Here is an 18,327-nt window from a genome sequence, read left to right as displayed (position 1 = left end):
ATTATTAAAGTCAATTTTTAATATATATCAAATAATATAGAAAAATATGTACACATAAAAATATATACCCATTTATTTGTATCAACTTTATTATATAATAATTATTATATAGTAAAAATGTTATACACAAACAAAGTGTTCTTTGTTGATATACTATATTTTGAAAACAAAGCGTTTATGTTTAAAACAAAAGTTGTTAGGTTTTTACCACAACGTAGCAAAATATATGTATGATATTATATATAAGATATAATGCGATGTGTATGCAACGTGCTAAATAGTAAATAACATTAAATGACATCTCTATAACGTTCATAAGCTAGCTACTTAAGATACAATACAATCTTACCGTACTATTTCAATATTATATATAAATGTAATATATTGATAATATTATTGTAATATTGTATTATAATATCTAATATTACTAGTATATTGCAATGTTACTGTGATATTTTCGTAATATTACGTGTTATGTGGGATCTTACATATAATACATAAATATATACTCAAAAACAAATTTTTAACTACCGTGTTATTTAAATAAAGTCATTATGACGTCTTACTCACTTATTTCAACTGACGTTACTCCAAAGACCAATAGTTACATCATATATGACGTATATGTGTGACGTATATACTGACGTCATTGTTATGACGTTCAAAATAACGTCAGATTTAGGTCATAATCACCAATTAGTGATATTGACAAAAAAGTGATTGACAAAAATCACGTATATTTACGTCATTACAACGTCAGCTGGTTGCTTGGGAGATAACTTGAGAATAAGTAACTAAATATAATTACGATTTATTAAAGAACAAGTGGTCTCGCGGACTGAGTAAAGAAGCTGCAAATATAGAGATGTCGAGTTGAAATCATCTTTAAGATTTGTTTAGGTCTGGTTCTTTTCCATGGAGGTCATCGGTCGTTCGGCGAGATAAATCGCCTCCAAAAATTAATTTGAGTGAAATCTCGAATCAATTTCTCTTCCAAAAACCGATGTGCCAGTGATATTTGTTTTCTTTAGTAAAACTTTTGCCTTAGATTCTAGATAGAATCTATTTTTTGATTTTTAATCGCAAAGCGTTACATTACCAACTAAAATCGATAAAAAGTTTTCAAAGAAAATCCAATATATTTTGGAAAAATCTACCTGATTTCCGAATAAATTTCAAACAAATTTTTATGCAAACACTCACAGTAATTTATTCAGTAATTTACTATCAGAAATAAGTCTTCAGTAAGTATCTAATAATTCTCACCACGAAAAACTTCGACGTTGTACCAATCGATTTGGACGAAATTTATAGGATTGATAGATGACTTTGTGGAATATTGCAGAGTAAAGTAATAATATGCACTACTCAAGCATTCGCGAGAAAATTGAATTTATAAATTTCGTGTTACCTTATAAAGATATTAAATAGATCGCTTAATAGAAGATCGCGTAACGTAGCGGTAGCGTACTTGGTTAGTAATGTCGACGCTGCTGGTTTGAATCTTGATATACTGTTTTTTCTCTTCAAAATTCTACAATATAATTTAAATGTAAGTATTTTGTTTATTCTAAACGTAACGTTTTTTTCATTTATTGCATGTTATAATAGTGCATTTTTAGCATAAAAATTCTGTGACTTATAAAATACGGTAAAAATAAATAGATTAGTACTAATTACTACTTGTGTTCATAAAAAGCGGATAATTAATTGTATGCAACATGTAAAAATATATGCAACATGTTTTATTTATTGGAACTAGATGGGACAATACATAATGCAGGATGATATTTGTCATAAAAACAAGTGAAGTGAACAATAATTTTCACGACAGTATACACATCGTATGAACGCTGCAGTTTTACATTCACATGGTTTTTTCTTTAAAATATCTCTACAAAAACATACTTTGTTGACATTTATAAATATCTTTCTTTCATTTGTTAAATTGGAAGCATCCTTTACAAAAAGGAAATATTGGCAGTAATATATTGCGACAGTGGTACAAAAAACTTACTGGCATTCTGTGTAATTGCAAGTAATATTCTCAGTGATTCCTGTAATATCTAATAATATTCTTATGTAATTGTCAAGACTATTTATATTATTGACTTTATTTACATGTAATCGGCAGTAGTTCTTTTTCGTAAGGGATACCATGCATATTGTAACATATTTCAAAAACTCGAGGTGAACAATTGATGATGTATGATTGAATGAATTTTTATACAATCTTCACGAGATGTTATTTCGCGGTTTTGTTCTATTAAAGTTGAACAATTCTGCAAACACTTTCTAACAGTTTTGACTTGTCTATAAAAATAAACGCCACACAGTTGATATTACTTATTTATCCGCTTTTTATGAACACAAGTAGTAATTAGTATTATAATAATCCATTTATTTTTACTTAATTTTTTAAATCACAGAGTTTTTATGCAAAAAAATGTACTATTATAACATGCAATAAATAAAAAAAAACGTTACATTTATAATAAACAAATTACATTTAGATTATATTGTAGAATTTTGAAGAGAAAAAAAATTATATCGAGATTCAAACCAGCAGCGTTGACGTTACTACTCAAGTACGCTACCACTACGCTACGCAATCTTCGATTAAACAATCTATTTAACATTGTTATAGCATAACTCAAAATTTTCAAGTTTTCGATTTTTTCGCGAATGCTTGAGTAGTACATCTTCTTACTTTACCCTACAATACTCCACATAGTCATCTATCAATCTTATAAATTTTGTCCCAAGCAATTGGTACAATGTCGTAGTCTCCCCTTGTCAGTAATAGTTGCCAAATTATTATTAAATCATAGACTAGTAATTTATTACTCACTTTGGTTTCATAATTAAAAGTAATAAATTTCTGTAAGAGATATTCAACTGTACTACGATAACGTGACAATTGTCGTATGAGTTACAAGTATGACTATGTATTACAAGTAATTTCAAAGTTTTCATCAAAATAACGAAGTTGCACAAACTAGAATTGTATATTTACAGTTACAATAAATGTCAAATAATTGTCTTGCATCAATCAGTTTGGAAGTTTTACTAACCAAATTTTACTAAAAAAATTTTACTAATAAAAATTTTTTAACAATTCTCGCTGTCTACACTTTTCTTGCATCTTGATTAAATAATTATGTCGTGTCTCTACTTTTGTCAGGCTACGACAAAGTCGAACAACATCTTTTTCAAAGAAAGACTACCGAAAAATACAACGCTCGCAATAAACGTGATATCAAGCCAGTCACCGCGACATTTTGCGTAAAACGGAAAGAATAAAATCTGGGTTATAGCGATTTCGAATGCAGTTCCGAATTCCGCATATTTATCCAACAAACAAATTCTATGCATTTCTATCAGTGGAATATCTGTTTATTTACAATATTGTATACAAAGTTTTGTAAATGAAAAACATTATTTCAAATGTAGATTTCAAAGAAAACTATCGAATTATAAAATAAAACAGTCTGTATGTGAAATTATATTCTTATATTTAACCGTGAAACAGACATATATGAAACCATTACTTCTATCATCATACACGTACATAAAAGAGAACAAAAATAAGGTCGTTTTCCCAAACACAGATGTTTACTTTCTGGCACGTACATATTGTTCCACTGAAACGATCGTTTCTTAGTTCTCGAGAATATCTCGAAGAGGTAAGATCGCGCAAACGTTACGGGTTTGATCTCGTTGTACTAGAAGTTCGTAATACTATTTCTTGCAATATTTATATCTTAATGCATTGAATATCACTGTATAGAAGATGGTAAGTTCTTATTCTTGTGTATATATATATATATATTCTTATATTTGTTGAAAATTTACAATTGTTACAAAATAAAACGTTTCTAACCGTATGCAAATATCTGACAGTCAGTATTGGACCATAAGTTTATTATGCAATATAAGTTTATTATGCAATGCAAAACGCGCTCAAAACTAATTAAGGTAGTTTTATTACGTAGGATTTCGTGGGTGCTAAAAGAAGTTTTAAATTAAAATGTACAAGAAACCAACGCGTACTATGCATAACTAAAAATATAATTATTGATGAAATAAATTAAACTATTTGTAAAAAATATTTTACATCACATCGAGTATAATTGCGGCGTTGCCACACATGACGGCTATACTACGTACAGGTTACAAGTTTGACATTTATCAATTTAGATCATTTTATTAAATCAAAATGGTCGGTAACGTTGTTATTTTCTTCAATGTCTACTTCTTAAACAAATTGAAAATATATTTGGTAGTTTTTGGAAAAGATCTCAAGTCTATAAGTTAGACATACGAACACAAAGAATTTGCGTATACTATATATACTCAATGTTTTATATGTTTGTTCAACTTAAATTGTTTCATTAAACTGGTCGGTAAATAACTGTTCTTTTGTTTTACAAAAATGAAGATTGGTTCGGACAATATTCTATAAAAAATTAGAATTTATGTCAGAACTTTTGTCTCGTGATAGAACTACCTTAAACGAGTTTCTTGAATTTAATTTTGTTCCAATAATCTCAAATAGTATCAAACACATGTAGTATACAGTAACACTGTACTTTGTTTTCTATTNTATTCGTCTCTTCGTATGTCGGATTGGTAAAACCACATCCGTGATACGTGTTGTCATGTGTTTGCGTGATAGAACTAAATAACATCTTTTCTGATAAACATACTCATAATGGTCACACATCTGTAATTGCTGTTTGTGGATTTGATATTGCAAACGTTCGTTTTTTATAATATTTTGGGTAATACTTATGTTTTACTGTGTATCTGTATTTTTCGTTCACTAAACAAAATAATTTTGTAGATACGCATTACGCAAATGCTTATATTCTTCGGAATAATATGCTCAATATCTGTTATTGGAATTTCTTCTTCTACTCATAAGAGTTTGTCTCAGACATCGCAGTGTGTACAACCGATAAATTATACCATTTTNTTAAAATTACAAAACACTACTCTATTTGTCAATTCCACTGTTGTACTACACGTGTCATGCGTACAACAATACATAAGATTACAAATCGGACGTTATTGTAACATACAAAAAGTGCACGTAGCACCTGCATTGCTTTATAACTCTATGTCACAGTGGGAAGTCAATATATTACAGTCAAATACTACCACAAATCCATTCACAAATGTGGATATTAGTCTCACCAAACAAAGACACACAGGCTTTAGAGGCTTGTTGTTAAAAAAAGAAAACATTATAACATCAGGACACTACGTGATAAATTCGATATATAATTGTAATTTAGTAAAAATTGCAATGAGTTTGAAATACATGCAACAAAGTGACTCAACAAAGTAAGTGCATAAAGAGCTATTGCATGCTAACATATTTATAATGCTGCACACATTATACAATGTATTATTTAAACTCCATTTATTTCTACATTATGAAAATATTAGTCAACAGATATTTTTAATTTTAACTATTGCAACAAAAAATGTTTCACTATATATGATATTTATAGGTTTTATCCTATCTACTACAATTCCTAAATCTATTCTATAATTTATATACTAATATAATATAAAAACATTTACTAAATACATTTACTAATACTATATATTTTTTGTAAACAGCGTTGTGATTTACTGAAAAATAGAATTGTATTTTTCTACTATTATATTTGTTCTGTTTGTTTTTGTAAATATGATTATAATAATAATAATAATAATAGGCACGGTGTGCTCGCGCAGTTCGAGCGCAACTTCGTTGCGCGTGAAACTTGGCGCGAGGCACTACCGTGCCTCTTGATTATTATATTTTTAATACTAATTATATTTTTAACTTATTATTTTATATAACGTAATATATTTATCTCCCGTAATGCTTTATTGTCGTACTATTGTGTTATTATTATTTCTAATTTTGTTTTTATTAGATTCCTGTTTTTATCGCGTATTCCTACTGAATGGATATTTCCATATTGGGAAAATTCAGCTACCAAGGCTAGATTTACCATTCGAATTGAACATACGAACACAGATACAGCTCTAATAAATATACCTGAAACGTTTGACAGTACGCTTTATAAAGTATTTTCTACCACATCTTTAATATCCACGCATTCGGTTGCATTAATTGTCATACCAAATGTATATAAGACAACTATTTTAAGAAAAGATAACGTTATTATTGAAAGCATCCCTAAAGATAGCACATTCTATGCACNAACTCTTATGCTTGATATCATCCGACTTCTCAGAAGCATGTACAATATCATACCACAATCATATGTTCATTACTTCCTACTTCCAATAACCGTAAATCATTACGAAAATATAGTAATTCCTAGGTTTGTTTTCTTGAGGTAAGATGCATAACTCAATACAAAAACGAATTTCTAAACTATAACTCTGTACACACTGAGAAAAATGTACTGGCAGTAACAATTATTTTTATTTTTAGTGAAGTTAACATTATATACGACAGAGACGTAGATTCCATTATAAAAGAAAGAAAAGCAACATGTTCAGTAGCACGTACTGTGATACAAGAAATGTTTAGTGATTGGGTAGTTCCGTTTAGACAGTCTGATCTTTGGTTTATTGAAGGATTTTCAACAGTATACGGAGTTTATATCAGCGATCAGGTTAGATTATTCTTGTGCAGTATTTATTTACACATTTTTACATAAATAGAATAATTAAAAACCAGTGTTATTTTTAGAAATAATGTGGACCGTTTACATTAATATTACTATATTCATCTTTTAGTTTTTTTAAAATGATACGCAGTATGACATATTAGTATTAAAGTATAAAAACATATATATAATGTTTATGTGTGGAGAAAAATTTACATACTTTCTTTCTCACTTTGCTACTAGATTTCCTGTGTTTTTATTTAACTTTTTAATCAAAAAAATCACCACTTTACTAATATAGCTCTTGCTGTGACATTCTTGATCAAAAATATAAGTGAAAACACAGGAAATTTATTAAACTAATACATTACTTACATACTATCTGAAATGCTTAAGTATGTGCTCATCATCAAACTATAGTTTACCTTACTTTGTCTTCTTGATAGTATTACAATACATCTTTACTAAAGTCGATTGTGGTCCAAACACGACGAATATTTTTCGATTACGTAGAAGCAATTACAAAAGAATCTCCATTTCGAGAAAATTCACTCATATCACGCAATTCAATTCTTACTAAACTGTGGCGAGAAAAAGGTAAAAAACCAGAAATTTATTGAGTACTTTCATTTCTTTAACTCAACGTTTACAAAATGATAGTCCTAAAAGTATCAAATCTTACTGTATATCTTTTAAAACTAATGTAAATATCCTAAAATTACTGTAAAACTTTTCAGCTACTCATTATCTTTACTATGTTTATTGTAAGTGAACACTTTTGGAGTTTGGTCGTAGTTTCCTTTTTACACCGTCTAAAACATGTGTCGCTTTATTGCGACAGATTTTATAATTGTTACTACAAAAGAGTACCTTGTTAATTGTACTTAAAACTTTGTGCCTTATTTTTATTGGGAGCTTGTACTTTTATATCTCATGTAGTTTGAAATATAATACAATCCAAAACGATTAACAATTTACAAACTAACAAATGTTATACGTGATATAATATTTCTGGTACTTTTATATGTAAACAAACAATAATAATTTATAAACATCGGAAATTGTATTTGTACTTGTCGTACAAATCAAAGAAAAATACTCTTATCGAAAGCTTGATGATATTGTGCGAATATGTAGGTCAAAGAGAATAGAAGAAATACTAAAGTGTTACTGTAATTCCAGGAAACACAAAGTAACGTAACATAACAGTAATGGTAAAACTTTTCTACTCACATCAATATACCTGCTACGTACAAAGCGTGTAACATCACAATTACATTGTTGAGTAGGAAGTTATAACAATTATTATCTTACTGTTATTTTGTGTTTACTGGGAATTATACGAACAGATGGAAAACATAAACCCTAACGTTATGAAATATATATAAATAACAATATTAAATTTAAATTTTTATGTGTGTTAGAGTTAAATAAGCTTCAATTTGTAAACGTATTATTTATTATAATTATTTTTTAAATAAAGTTTCAAAACTTCAACGTTATGAATTATGTTGTAGCATTCAGTACTTTATATATGCTGAATACCGTTTTTGAACAAGATGTCCTATATACTTCTCTATTTCAAGAAGCCGTACACTTATATTATAACACGTGAGTATATATAAATCAGTGGACTACAAACAATTTTGACAATTTTTTATTACTAGTTTTTCACATTATATATTAGTAAAGCCATCATACCTTAAACCAACAGTAAATATTTTTTTTAAACTTTAGAGCAAGTATTACTCCTATATTTTGTATTATAATTATATTATACTTGTTATCAGGAAGAAGACATCAAATAACACGTACACCAAATTGTCACTTCTTGATAAGTTATGGAATAGAAATTTTGAGACGTATTCTTTATATAAGAATGTTTCATACATAAAATCGTCAGATATCAAAAATATGATAACTTCATGGACAGCACAAAGTGGTTATCCTGTGGTACAAGTATTCCGACACGATAATACACTGTCACCAATAATTATAGACTGTTTTGACGTTAATTCCACTGTCAAAATGCTGTGCAAACAAAATTGGTGGATACCTATGACCTTTAAAAAATTAATTAACACACAAGTTTTTGCCACTCATTATCATATCCTAGAACCACACAGTAAATGGTTTTTATCGCTACTTCATGAAAATCAAATTAACATTGTCGTGGACCACTTAGGTAATGTGATTATGAGTTTTTTATTTATTATATATACTATATATACAGCGTATATATACAGTGTGTTCCAGAATTGGTGTATCATTTCTGTCGTACACGCGTAAGACAGCCTGGCGCGTTTCGCACGATTACATTGTATATGTCATAGTATATGCTATAATATTAGCTCTTCACATATGTTGCTACGAATATCGTAAGCGCGCGAAGCGCACTGGGCTGTCTTACTTCCATAAGGTAGCCTGATGCTTATTCGCGGATATTTAGTAATTACGATCTCAGTAACTATTGCGAATCTAGCAAAATGGTAAAGGACTTTTTGACTCAGTTTTAGTCCTTCTATCTGTCTACGAGAAATGGTCAACCAATTCTGGGATACCTTGTACATAGTAAATCTTTTCACTATCTTTTCACTACCTTTTCACTATCTCACAGTTAATGCTACTATTATACTGGTTGTTTCTCGCTTTTTCTAATTTTGACTCTCTAAATACTTTTTTTGTCGTAGGATATCGCGTAAACTATGATCGTCAGTCTTGGAAGGACATTTCTCTTTTTCTTAAAACCGGAGGGTCTAAGATCGCAGAATTGTCTGACGTCACTTTAGCACAACTTCTCGACGATGCTTTTTATTTTTTGTTGCAAAATACAGAGTATAACAAAAATTTTGTTCCAGATAATATTGATTTGGACATATATCTTGAACTTGCAAGCAGTATATTTCATGTAAACAATTCCTATACAGCGTGGTATCCTGTACTTATTGCCCTTGAAACCATGTCGAAGATTGTTCCGTTCCCAGAAAGTGTTCTTTCAAGAAATATCAAGGTAACTAATAATACATTTAGTACATTACGAAAGTAGATGATTGCAAGCTCATCGTCAACTAGAGAATAAAAAAAGTTAAAAAACTAAATTGGAATATATATATGTATATATATATAGTAAAAAAAGAAAAAAATCATTATCATTTTAAGATATGTATTTAACACTTATATATATATGTCATAAAATTTACTGTTAATTCAATTCACTCAAATGTGCAAATGCACTATAAGAGATTTATCATGTAGTGTAGTTTTGTCAATTTATTGCATATTTTGTCAGTATAAACTTAACCTTTCTTTAATTTTATATTCCTTAATAAAAACCATTTAGCCGCTTTTACTGAAACACTTTATATTAAGNACTGTTAAATCCTTCACTCTGTCAAGTTGTTTAGGTGATGTATCAGTACATTTTTAGTAATCATATTTTTNGATGAAANCAANGAAGAGGCAATCGTGGTNTCACAGTCAATCAAAGGCTGTTATGGCAATAAATATTTCCTTTTTTTGCTTGTTACTGCCGTAACAGCCTTTGATTGACTGTGANACCACGATTGCCTCTTCNTTGNTTTCATCNAAAAATATGATTACTAAAAATGTACTGATACATCACCTAAACAACTTGACAGAGTGAAGGATTTAACAGTNCTTAATATAAAGTGTTTCAGTAAAAGCGGCTAAATGGTTTTTATTAAGGAATATAAAATTAAAGAAAGGTTAAGTTTATACTGACAAAATATGCAATAAATTGACAAAACTACACTACATGATAAATCTCTTATAGTGCATTTGTACATTTGAGTGAATTGAACTAACAGTAAATTTTATGACATATATATATAAGTGTTAAATACATATCTTAAAGTGATACTGACTATTTATCTTTTCTGCGAGTAAGCGACAACTGCTTCGCAGACTTCCCGTCACCTACCTACGAGTGGTAAGACGGCAAGTGCCAAATACTCTGTATTCCAATAGCCCTTATCACAATTATAATTATTGGCATATCCAAAGGAGCCCGAGAAAACACCTCAATATCAGAATAATTTTAACTCTGTATATACTATATACCCATATGTACAAAGTGATTCAGATCACTTCATTATTCTTAAAAATACATATTCTTGACACCTAAATTCTAAGACACCTTGTTATTTGAAAAAAGTATATCTAAAGCTTACTTTTTGAGTTATTAACAAAAATAGTTGACCTGTCATGAGTGGGATACAAGAAGTATGCAGGACACAACTCAGCCTCAGACGCGAGCAATTACGTACCCTAATAGGCACATTTGTCAAAATATTGCACAAATATAACATTATGAGTGACGACGATTTCTTGCATTTCTTTATATGCAATCATATTTCTACATATTTGAAACATCACATAACTGAATTTCTTTTCTCACTTATTGGACAATTTTTTTGTGAAATTAATTTTGCAAATATACTGCTAAAATAATTCGCCATATCGTTATTCTTTTGCCAAAATAGTATTTGGAAAGTAATTTTGCAAACAACTACAAATATTTCAGAAAAGATCAATGTCTTAACATCTATTTCCTAAAATATGTCTGTATAATTGCAAATTATAATTTTAGTGCATGATTTTGCCACATAATTTTGTAAATAATTTCTTGTCAGGGTATGCTGCCTGACGCGATCAACTAATCGCTACACGCTGTTTCTGTAGTTTTCTCTGTCTCTTTCTTTTTCTCTCTTTTTCTCTCAGTTGTTTACTTCTTCATTCGTAATTTGTATTACATAATCCGTGCAGTACATAAATTACTGTCACTCACGGTGAGTTGAGCCGCTTCTGCGCATATGTTATAAAATATTTATAATATATATTTATAAAATATCCCTACCTCTCGTATCCGACTTATGATACGTCACCTATTTTTATTAATAACTCGAAAAGGAAGCTTCAAACACAATTTTGTCAAAAAACATGGTGTCTTAAAATTTAGTCAAAACTATGTATTTCCAAAGATAAAGGGTTCCTCTGAAGCCTTTGTACATGTACATATACATACACATATCCTACAAAACAAGTGTACACACTTGTGTATCTTTAGCCGACAACATAACAAATATACATAAGAACATAAATAAAATGTTGCAAACATAAAAATCCGCAGTCATAAAAAAGCACGTTATTATAGTTAAAAAGATACTCTATAGAAGTGCTATATAATTGCTAACTACACACGATTTGCAAAATTTTACACCTTTAAAAAATTTAAATACAGTTTTCTTCGCAATGTAATTTTTTTGTGGCCTATCTATTTTTTGTTCATAAATGAACTGCGCATAATAAATCGATGATATATTGTGTTGCACAAATGTATTGTTTACGATAGTGTAATATTTGTTGTTTTGGCATCATAAAGACTATAGTATACTAGTGCTATCTACAACATCAAATATTCGATATTTTTTGTTTAAAAAAATAAATTTTATAAAAACTATCAGCAATACATGTATAATAAAAAAAAAATATTCAATAAAACAAAACTAATTTTGTAACCTTTATGAACATACATGTAACTTAAAACAGAATAAAAAAAATTGCTATATACCTTTACGAAAAAGAACTATTGCCGATTACATATAAATATTACTGGTAATTACACAAGAATATTATTAGGTATTACAGAAAAAATTATTGGATATCACAGAAAATATTATTGGATATCACAGGAAGTATTACAGGTTATCACTGAGAATATTACTGGCAATTACACAGAATGCTTGTATTTATTTCGTACCACTGCCGCAATATACTACTGCCTAAATATTATTGCCAGTAATATATAAGCAGTAATATATTGCGGCAGTAATATATAGGCGCAGAATTACAAAAAAACTTCTGAAATATTTCAGTGGTTGCAAAAGACGATTTTTGGCGATCGTTTGGTACATACCCTTACAAAAAAGAATTACTGGCAGTAATATATTTCGGCAGTGGTACGAAAGAATTACTGGCATTCTGTGTAATTGCCAGTAATATTCTCAGTGATTCCTGTAATACCTAATAATATTCTTGTGTGATTATCAGTAATATTTATATTACTTACTTTATTTATATGTAATCGGCAATAGTTCTTTTCCGTAAGGGTATACCAAAGTGTACCAAAGTTTGGTACATATACCAAAGTGTAGTTAGAATATATAGAAACTATGCTTTGGTACACTTTGATACATGTACCAAACAATCGCTAAAAATCGCCTAAAATAGCAACCCTTACGAAAAAGAACTACTGCCGGCTGTGTGATTATTACATGCGGCCGTGTGATTAATATGACGGCTCTGTAATGATCGAGGCGAATATTATTGTATCTGTAATAACTTTTNGCAGCGGAATACAAGCGGACATTACTCGCTCTTTAGATATTATTAGAAAAACTACTGTGTGTAATAACCACTGAGTGTGCGGATCACACGCAGATAATGCGTATCACACGCTAATAATTATTAGCAGTTTTGCAAAAATATTTTGTTGCATTCTTTCAATACAAAATATTTTTGTACAAATTTTCCAAAGAGAAAAAGTGTTTCAAAAGTTGCTAGATTATTTACAATGATGTCTTTCCGCTCATAATATACCATTTTTAACTGTATAATATATATATGAGCGATATCTAGTAATATCTGCTTGTGATCCGCACACTCAGTCGTTATTACACACAGTAGTTTTTCCAATAATATCTAAAGAGCGAGTAATGTCCGCTTGTATTTCGCTGCTAAAAGTTATTACAGATACAATAATATTCGCCTCAATCATTACAAAGCCGCCATATTAATCACACGGCCGCATGTAATAATCACACAGCCGGCAGTAGTTCTTTTTTGTAAGGGTATTAAGATGTCACAAAACTAGTAGAACCTACAATATTTTAGATATGAAACACTAAGTAACACAAAGATATTGTTAAATAATTATATATTAAAAACACAAGGTATCTAACACTGTGTTACAACATAACTTCTTTTGCTTTTATAGAATAAACTCCTGGAAATATTGAATAAGTTTCTTGATGACATATTATATACACATTCTTCGAAAAATATTGCCAATAATCAATTCTATCATGAAGTTTTAAAATGGACATGCATCCTTGGTAGTTTAAAGTGCCAAGAACATGTTAATGGAATATTAAACTGGCATTTTAAACATCCTACACAAAACAAGTACGTTATTTTATTTTTCCAATAGCATCTTGACGTCCGTTGAAGTCACAAAGATCTTATCGTGCTACTGGACTTATATCTATGGAATAACACTAATGGATTAAACTTTAAAAAGAGTTATATTTATTTAAGTAAAGTCCTAGATAGCCAACTGAGTGCAAATTGGTGGTAACTTGCCACAAATATTGCTCATCCGTCATAAACAAATTGTGAAAATATTGCACAAAAATGAATAACGACAATCATGAATAACGACGATTCTGCAATGATTGCAGGATCACACTTAGATGATTTGCTATAACGTAACAGTTTTATCGAAATAAAATTTTGTAACTAATATTTGTCAAAATTTGCAAAAAGCCGTTATGCTTTTTCATAAGTATATGCATGAATTACCTTGATTTCTTCATATGCAATTGTATTACTATATTTTAAACATCACATAGCTGAAACTTTTTCTCACTTACTGGACAATTTCTTTTTGAAATTAATTTTGCAAATATACTGCTAAGATGATTCGCCATATTGTTATTCTTTTGCCGAAATAATATTTGCAAAATAAGTTTGCACACTTTTACAAATATTTTATAAACGATATAAATGATTTACATTTATTTCCTAAAATATATCTGTATAATTGCAACTTACAATTTAAGTTCAAAATTTTGTCACATAATTTTGTACATGTTTTCTTAGGGATAAAGTTTCAGCACTGTAAGAAAAGAGTGTATTTTGGTTTCAGTACGTTCTTGTCAGCAACAATCTTCAAAATATAATAACAGCAAGTTTCCATCACCTCATCAACAATAAACTTATATTATTTTTCAACTTACAAATAAAAATCATTGCTTACATATTGCTCACATATTGCTCACTCACTTGTCATAAACATTGTCTACAACAATTAGTTGACAATAAAACTCATCATATTGATACTAAATTAACAAAACATTTTTGTTGCATTAAATAAAAACAACACAACAGCAATTAGCGAGTACCTTAATCTAAACAATGATTTGCTTTATATTGAGTTTTCACATTTGACTATCTGAGATAATATATTTTTTTTTTTTTGCAGACTGTTGCCAAGTTGGCAGAAGTGGATATATTGCCAAAAACTAATGTTAGACACTGTCACTTATGAAACGTCTGCTGTGTGGCAAGATATAGTCAAGATATACCAGACACAAGGAAAACTAGAACAGCTTTTCGAATTCTTACCTTGTTTTAAACAGTATAAGGATCGGTTGGCCTTTCTCTCGTTTCTTCATCATAATTCTTTACAAATACGTGAAAGTAGTTTAAATGCAGACAATGATGATTTTTACAAAGAAATTGTGCATGAAAAGAAAAGTGTTACTGTTACTTTACTTTTTAATATTTTTGCTATGCATTCAAAAAATATGTCAGCGCTGGAAATTATACTATTTGGACTAGAAATTGGAATAGGAAGGTAAAAAGATTATTTTCTATGTATAAGCATTTTTATGCAGTGAAACGATTATCTAGTTTACATAATCTGCATATTTTTCATAATACCTTTATTCTCGGGACAAACAGTGTTGTCTCATGTTATATTGTATAATGTATAAGTAATTTTACATATGAAACTTTGTTATTTGTTTTCTAGAGACGTGAACATATTAGCAATAATAAATTGTATTATTAATAACATATATTCAGACGACGGCCTATCGATGGTATGTTGTATGATCTTCTTTATTTTTTGTAGTTATATATGTACAACAGTATTTTTGTATTGGTTACATAAATACATAGGGTGTCCAACAATTAGTATAAAATCTTTCGTAGGCAGTTAAAAGAAGTAACCTTGTTCCAAAAAGTCGAGAACCATTTTTTTTTGTTACATATAATAAAAAAGTAATTAGTAATTAATCAACCACGCGCCTGGTGTGCGTAATCTCTCCGCGCGGCTCACAAGCGAGCGTCCGGCTAAAGGTCGGCGCTGAGTAGCTTGATTTATTCACTAAGTACTTTTTTATTATATGTAAAAGAAAAAGATAATTTAGGACTTTTCGACTAAGGTTTACTTTTTCTATCTGCCTACGAGAAATTTTACACTAATTGTCGGATACCCTGTATATATGTATGTATATAATAAAAAATGTAAAGAGGGATAGTGTTGTCTAGATTCATATCTGCTTTTGATATAAGAAAAGGATAATTTCTTAAAAAACAATGGAAACTCATATAGGAGTATATGTGGGTCGGATGCAATTTTGTATGATNGTGTACACTTGTATATAAGTCGAAAATGATTTTATATAAGTTGGATATGATTCTATGTGTTCGNGTAAAATCAAATCTGAAATTTGGCGCGATCTGATTTTATAAGATCATATAAATATAAGAAATTATATACTATTGTACTTTTATGTATTTATATATGATCCTATAAAATCAGATTGCGCTAAATTTGAAATTTGATTTTACACGATCGCATAAATACATATTGAATTTATATAAAATCATATTCGACTTATCTAAAAGTTTATACGATCATACATAATTACATCCAATTTACATATAATTGTATATGATCACATGTTTTTTCATTTACTCTCGAGTTTATATTATTGAATAGTGTTACACGATGTAAGGAAATCATACTAAGTGATAATAGTACATGTTTTTTTTTCAGATTACTAACGAACTATTTTTAAAGAAAGTGCTGCATATGCATCCCATGGTATGTATAGATTATTAAAAGTATTATTTTAATATTCTTTTGGAATCGGGCGTAATTTTTTCTCTTTCTTCAAATAGAACTTATCGTTTATATTTGTTAGATTAATATTATTTCTAGTAAAAGTATATCTCGTAATTCTTATAAAATTTATACACAAGTATACATGATTTTATTATAAATATATTTTGTAATCTGTTTTAGGAATCATTTGTTCTCGATGCCATTAACAAAAAAGTTGAAATTCGACGTATGTTTCTGGTTGAAATGGAAACTACGCTTTATTGTGAGCCTCAGTTTATTTTTAATTACAAACGCTATCGCGTATTTTCGACCGCTGACTGCGAATAAGTTTTCTTTTTATGATGGCTTACTTTTTGTATTCGGGTTTTTTATGACAGTTTACATTTTGAAGACAAACACTTTTACTTGAAAAATTCTATTTATTTGCTGTGTTTACATCTTATGTTTGCTTCTTTTAATTAAGCTTTATTTTATAACACTAACTTATTCTAATAATTAGTAAAATTGAGTAAAAGTGAAAATATAGTTTTCGGATTTTACTATTATAACAATTCGCATATTAGTGATAAAATAAAGTCGACTTTTCAGTGGGATACACTGGGATTCAGTGGGATATTTTATGTTATACGATGGTTACTACGTGTATATATAATATATATAAATATATGTATATGTATATATACAGTATAACATCTTACACATAAATAGGAGTGTATAAGTCTCACACAGAATCTAGGTATACAAGAAATGTAAGAGAAAAATTAATATCGTAGAATACTATTTAATGTTGTATAAGATATGTTAATCATATAAGGTAAAAAACTTTGTAAACTGTTGAATACTTAATTAAAATTTCAAAATTGTAAAATGTTAAATGAGTAGTTTTAATTTACGTTATAGTTTATTGTGTTTGTAAGAAAAAAATAGTAAATTCTAAAACCAATGTTACTTACAGAATTATTTATAATAAAAATTGTAATTGCACTAAAATATAGACCTTTTGTGTATATTACAATCGCAATTGTTTCTTTGAAGCACTGTTAAGTAAAACCGGAAATATGATTACGTTATTCAGAGTAAGTCACTAATGGTACATAATTTTTAGCGAAGAAAAGACAGGGAGAGTCTACGTTATTGTATTTTTTTTAGAGCCGAAGTATTGATATTTGTATACTGGTTATGCATAAGACAGAAGAGAATCAATGAGATCCTTTCACTCTATATCTTGTTCTGATTGATTGATTATCTTATGTCTTGTGCGATATTTAAAATTACCATGTGCCTCTAAAATTATGTCACATTCGGTAGATTGCTTATTTAAAAAAAAAGGTAACAAAATCAGAACATATAACTTATACAATATTCGCGACAGTTTCCTTTACGCGTGAGCAAGTATACCAAAAGTAAGCACAAAACACTTTATCTTTAATGTGCACAAACAACAATAAAACAACGCAGTGACAAAGTTACTTGTACTTTTTAATCAATGCAATAACATATTTGATGAAAATTTGTTTCTCTCGCTTCTTGTGAGATACTTTTTTTCGTGTTACACGCTTTTCACTTTGTTTTTCTTTTGAAATCCATTATTTCAAACAGACTTGTTTGAAATATTGTAAAATGTATGTTGAGTGAGTACTGTGCGTAATTGTACTGGTAATATATACATACACAGTTTGTCCGGAAAGTTCCCGGACTACGTGAATTAAAAATCGAAAATGAAAGATATGGTTTATTAAACAAGTTTACACTTCA

The 18,327-nt window shown here is 29.0% G+C and overlaps 1 protein-coding gene across 3 annotated transcripts; it reads left to right on the top strand.

Annotated features, from left to right (window-relative positions):
- The first annotated feature begins 3,685 nt into the window (after positions 1-3,685).
- LOC109860980 (aminopeptidase N-like) lies at positions 3,686-17,303 on the top strand. 3 transcript variants are annotated; one of them, XM_020440414.1, is made up of 13 exons: positions 3,686-3,796; positions 4,847-5,349; positions 5,934-6,362; positions 6,461-6,644; positions 7,085-7,235; positions 8,156-8,249; positions 8,429-8,823; positions 9,329-9,648; positions 13,654-13,841; positions 14,920-15,294; positions 15,472-15,541; positions 16,504-16,551; positions 16,753-17,303. In XM_020440414.1, exons 1-13 carry the CDS (start codon positions 3,794-3,796, stop codon positions 16,897-16,899), a joined length of 2,907 nt encoding a protein of 968 aa, XP_020296003.1. In that variant the 5' UTR covers positions 3,686-3,793; the 3' UTR covers positions 16,900-17,303. The 3 variants fall into 3 exon arrangements, with proteins under 3 accessions (XP_020296003.1, XP_020296004.1, XP_020296005.1); XM_020440415.1 differs by lacking the exon at positions 5,934-6,362; XM_020440416.1 differs by lacking the exons at positions 3,686-3,796; positions 4,847-5,349 and having other exon boundaries at positions 6,024-6,073.
- Positions 17,304-18,327: the final 1,024 nt, after the last annotated feature.

This window comes from Pseudomyrmex gracilis, unplaced genomic scaffold (genome assembly GCF_002006095.1).
Source record: "Pseudomyrmex gracilis isolate BER0280 unplaced genomic scaffold, ASM200609v1 scaffold_529, whole genome shotgun sequence".
In the NCBI taxonomy this organism is placed as follows: Eukaryota; Metazoa; Arthropoda; class Insecta; order Hymenoptera; family Formicidae; genus Pseudomyrmex; species Pseudomyrmex gracilis.
Note: the sequence above shows the minus strand (reverse complement) of the source record. Positions and strands in the feature narration are given on the sequence as shown.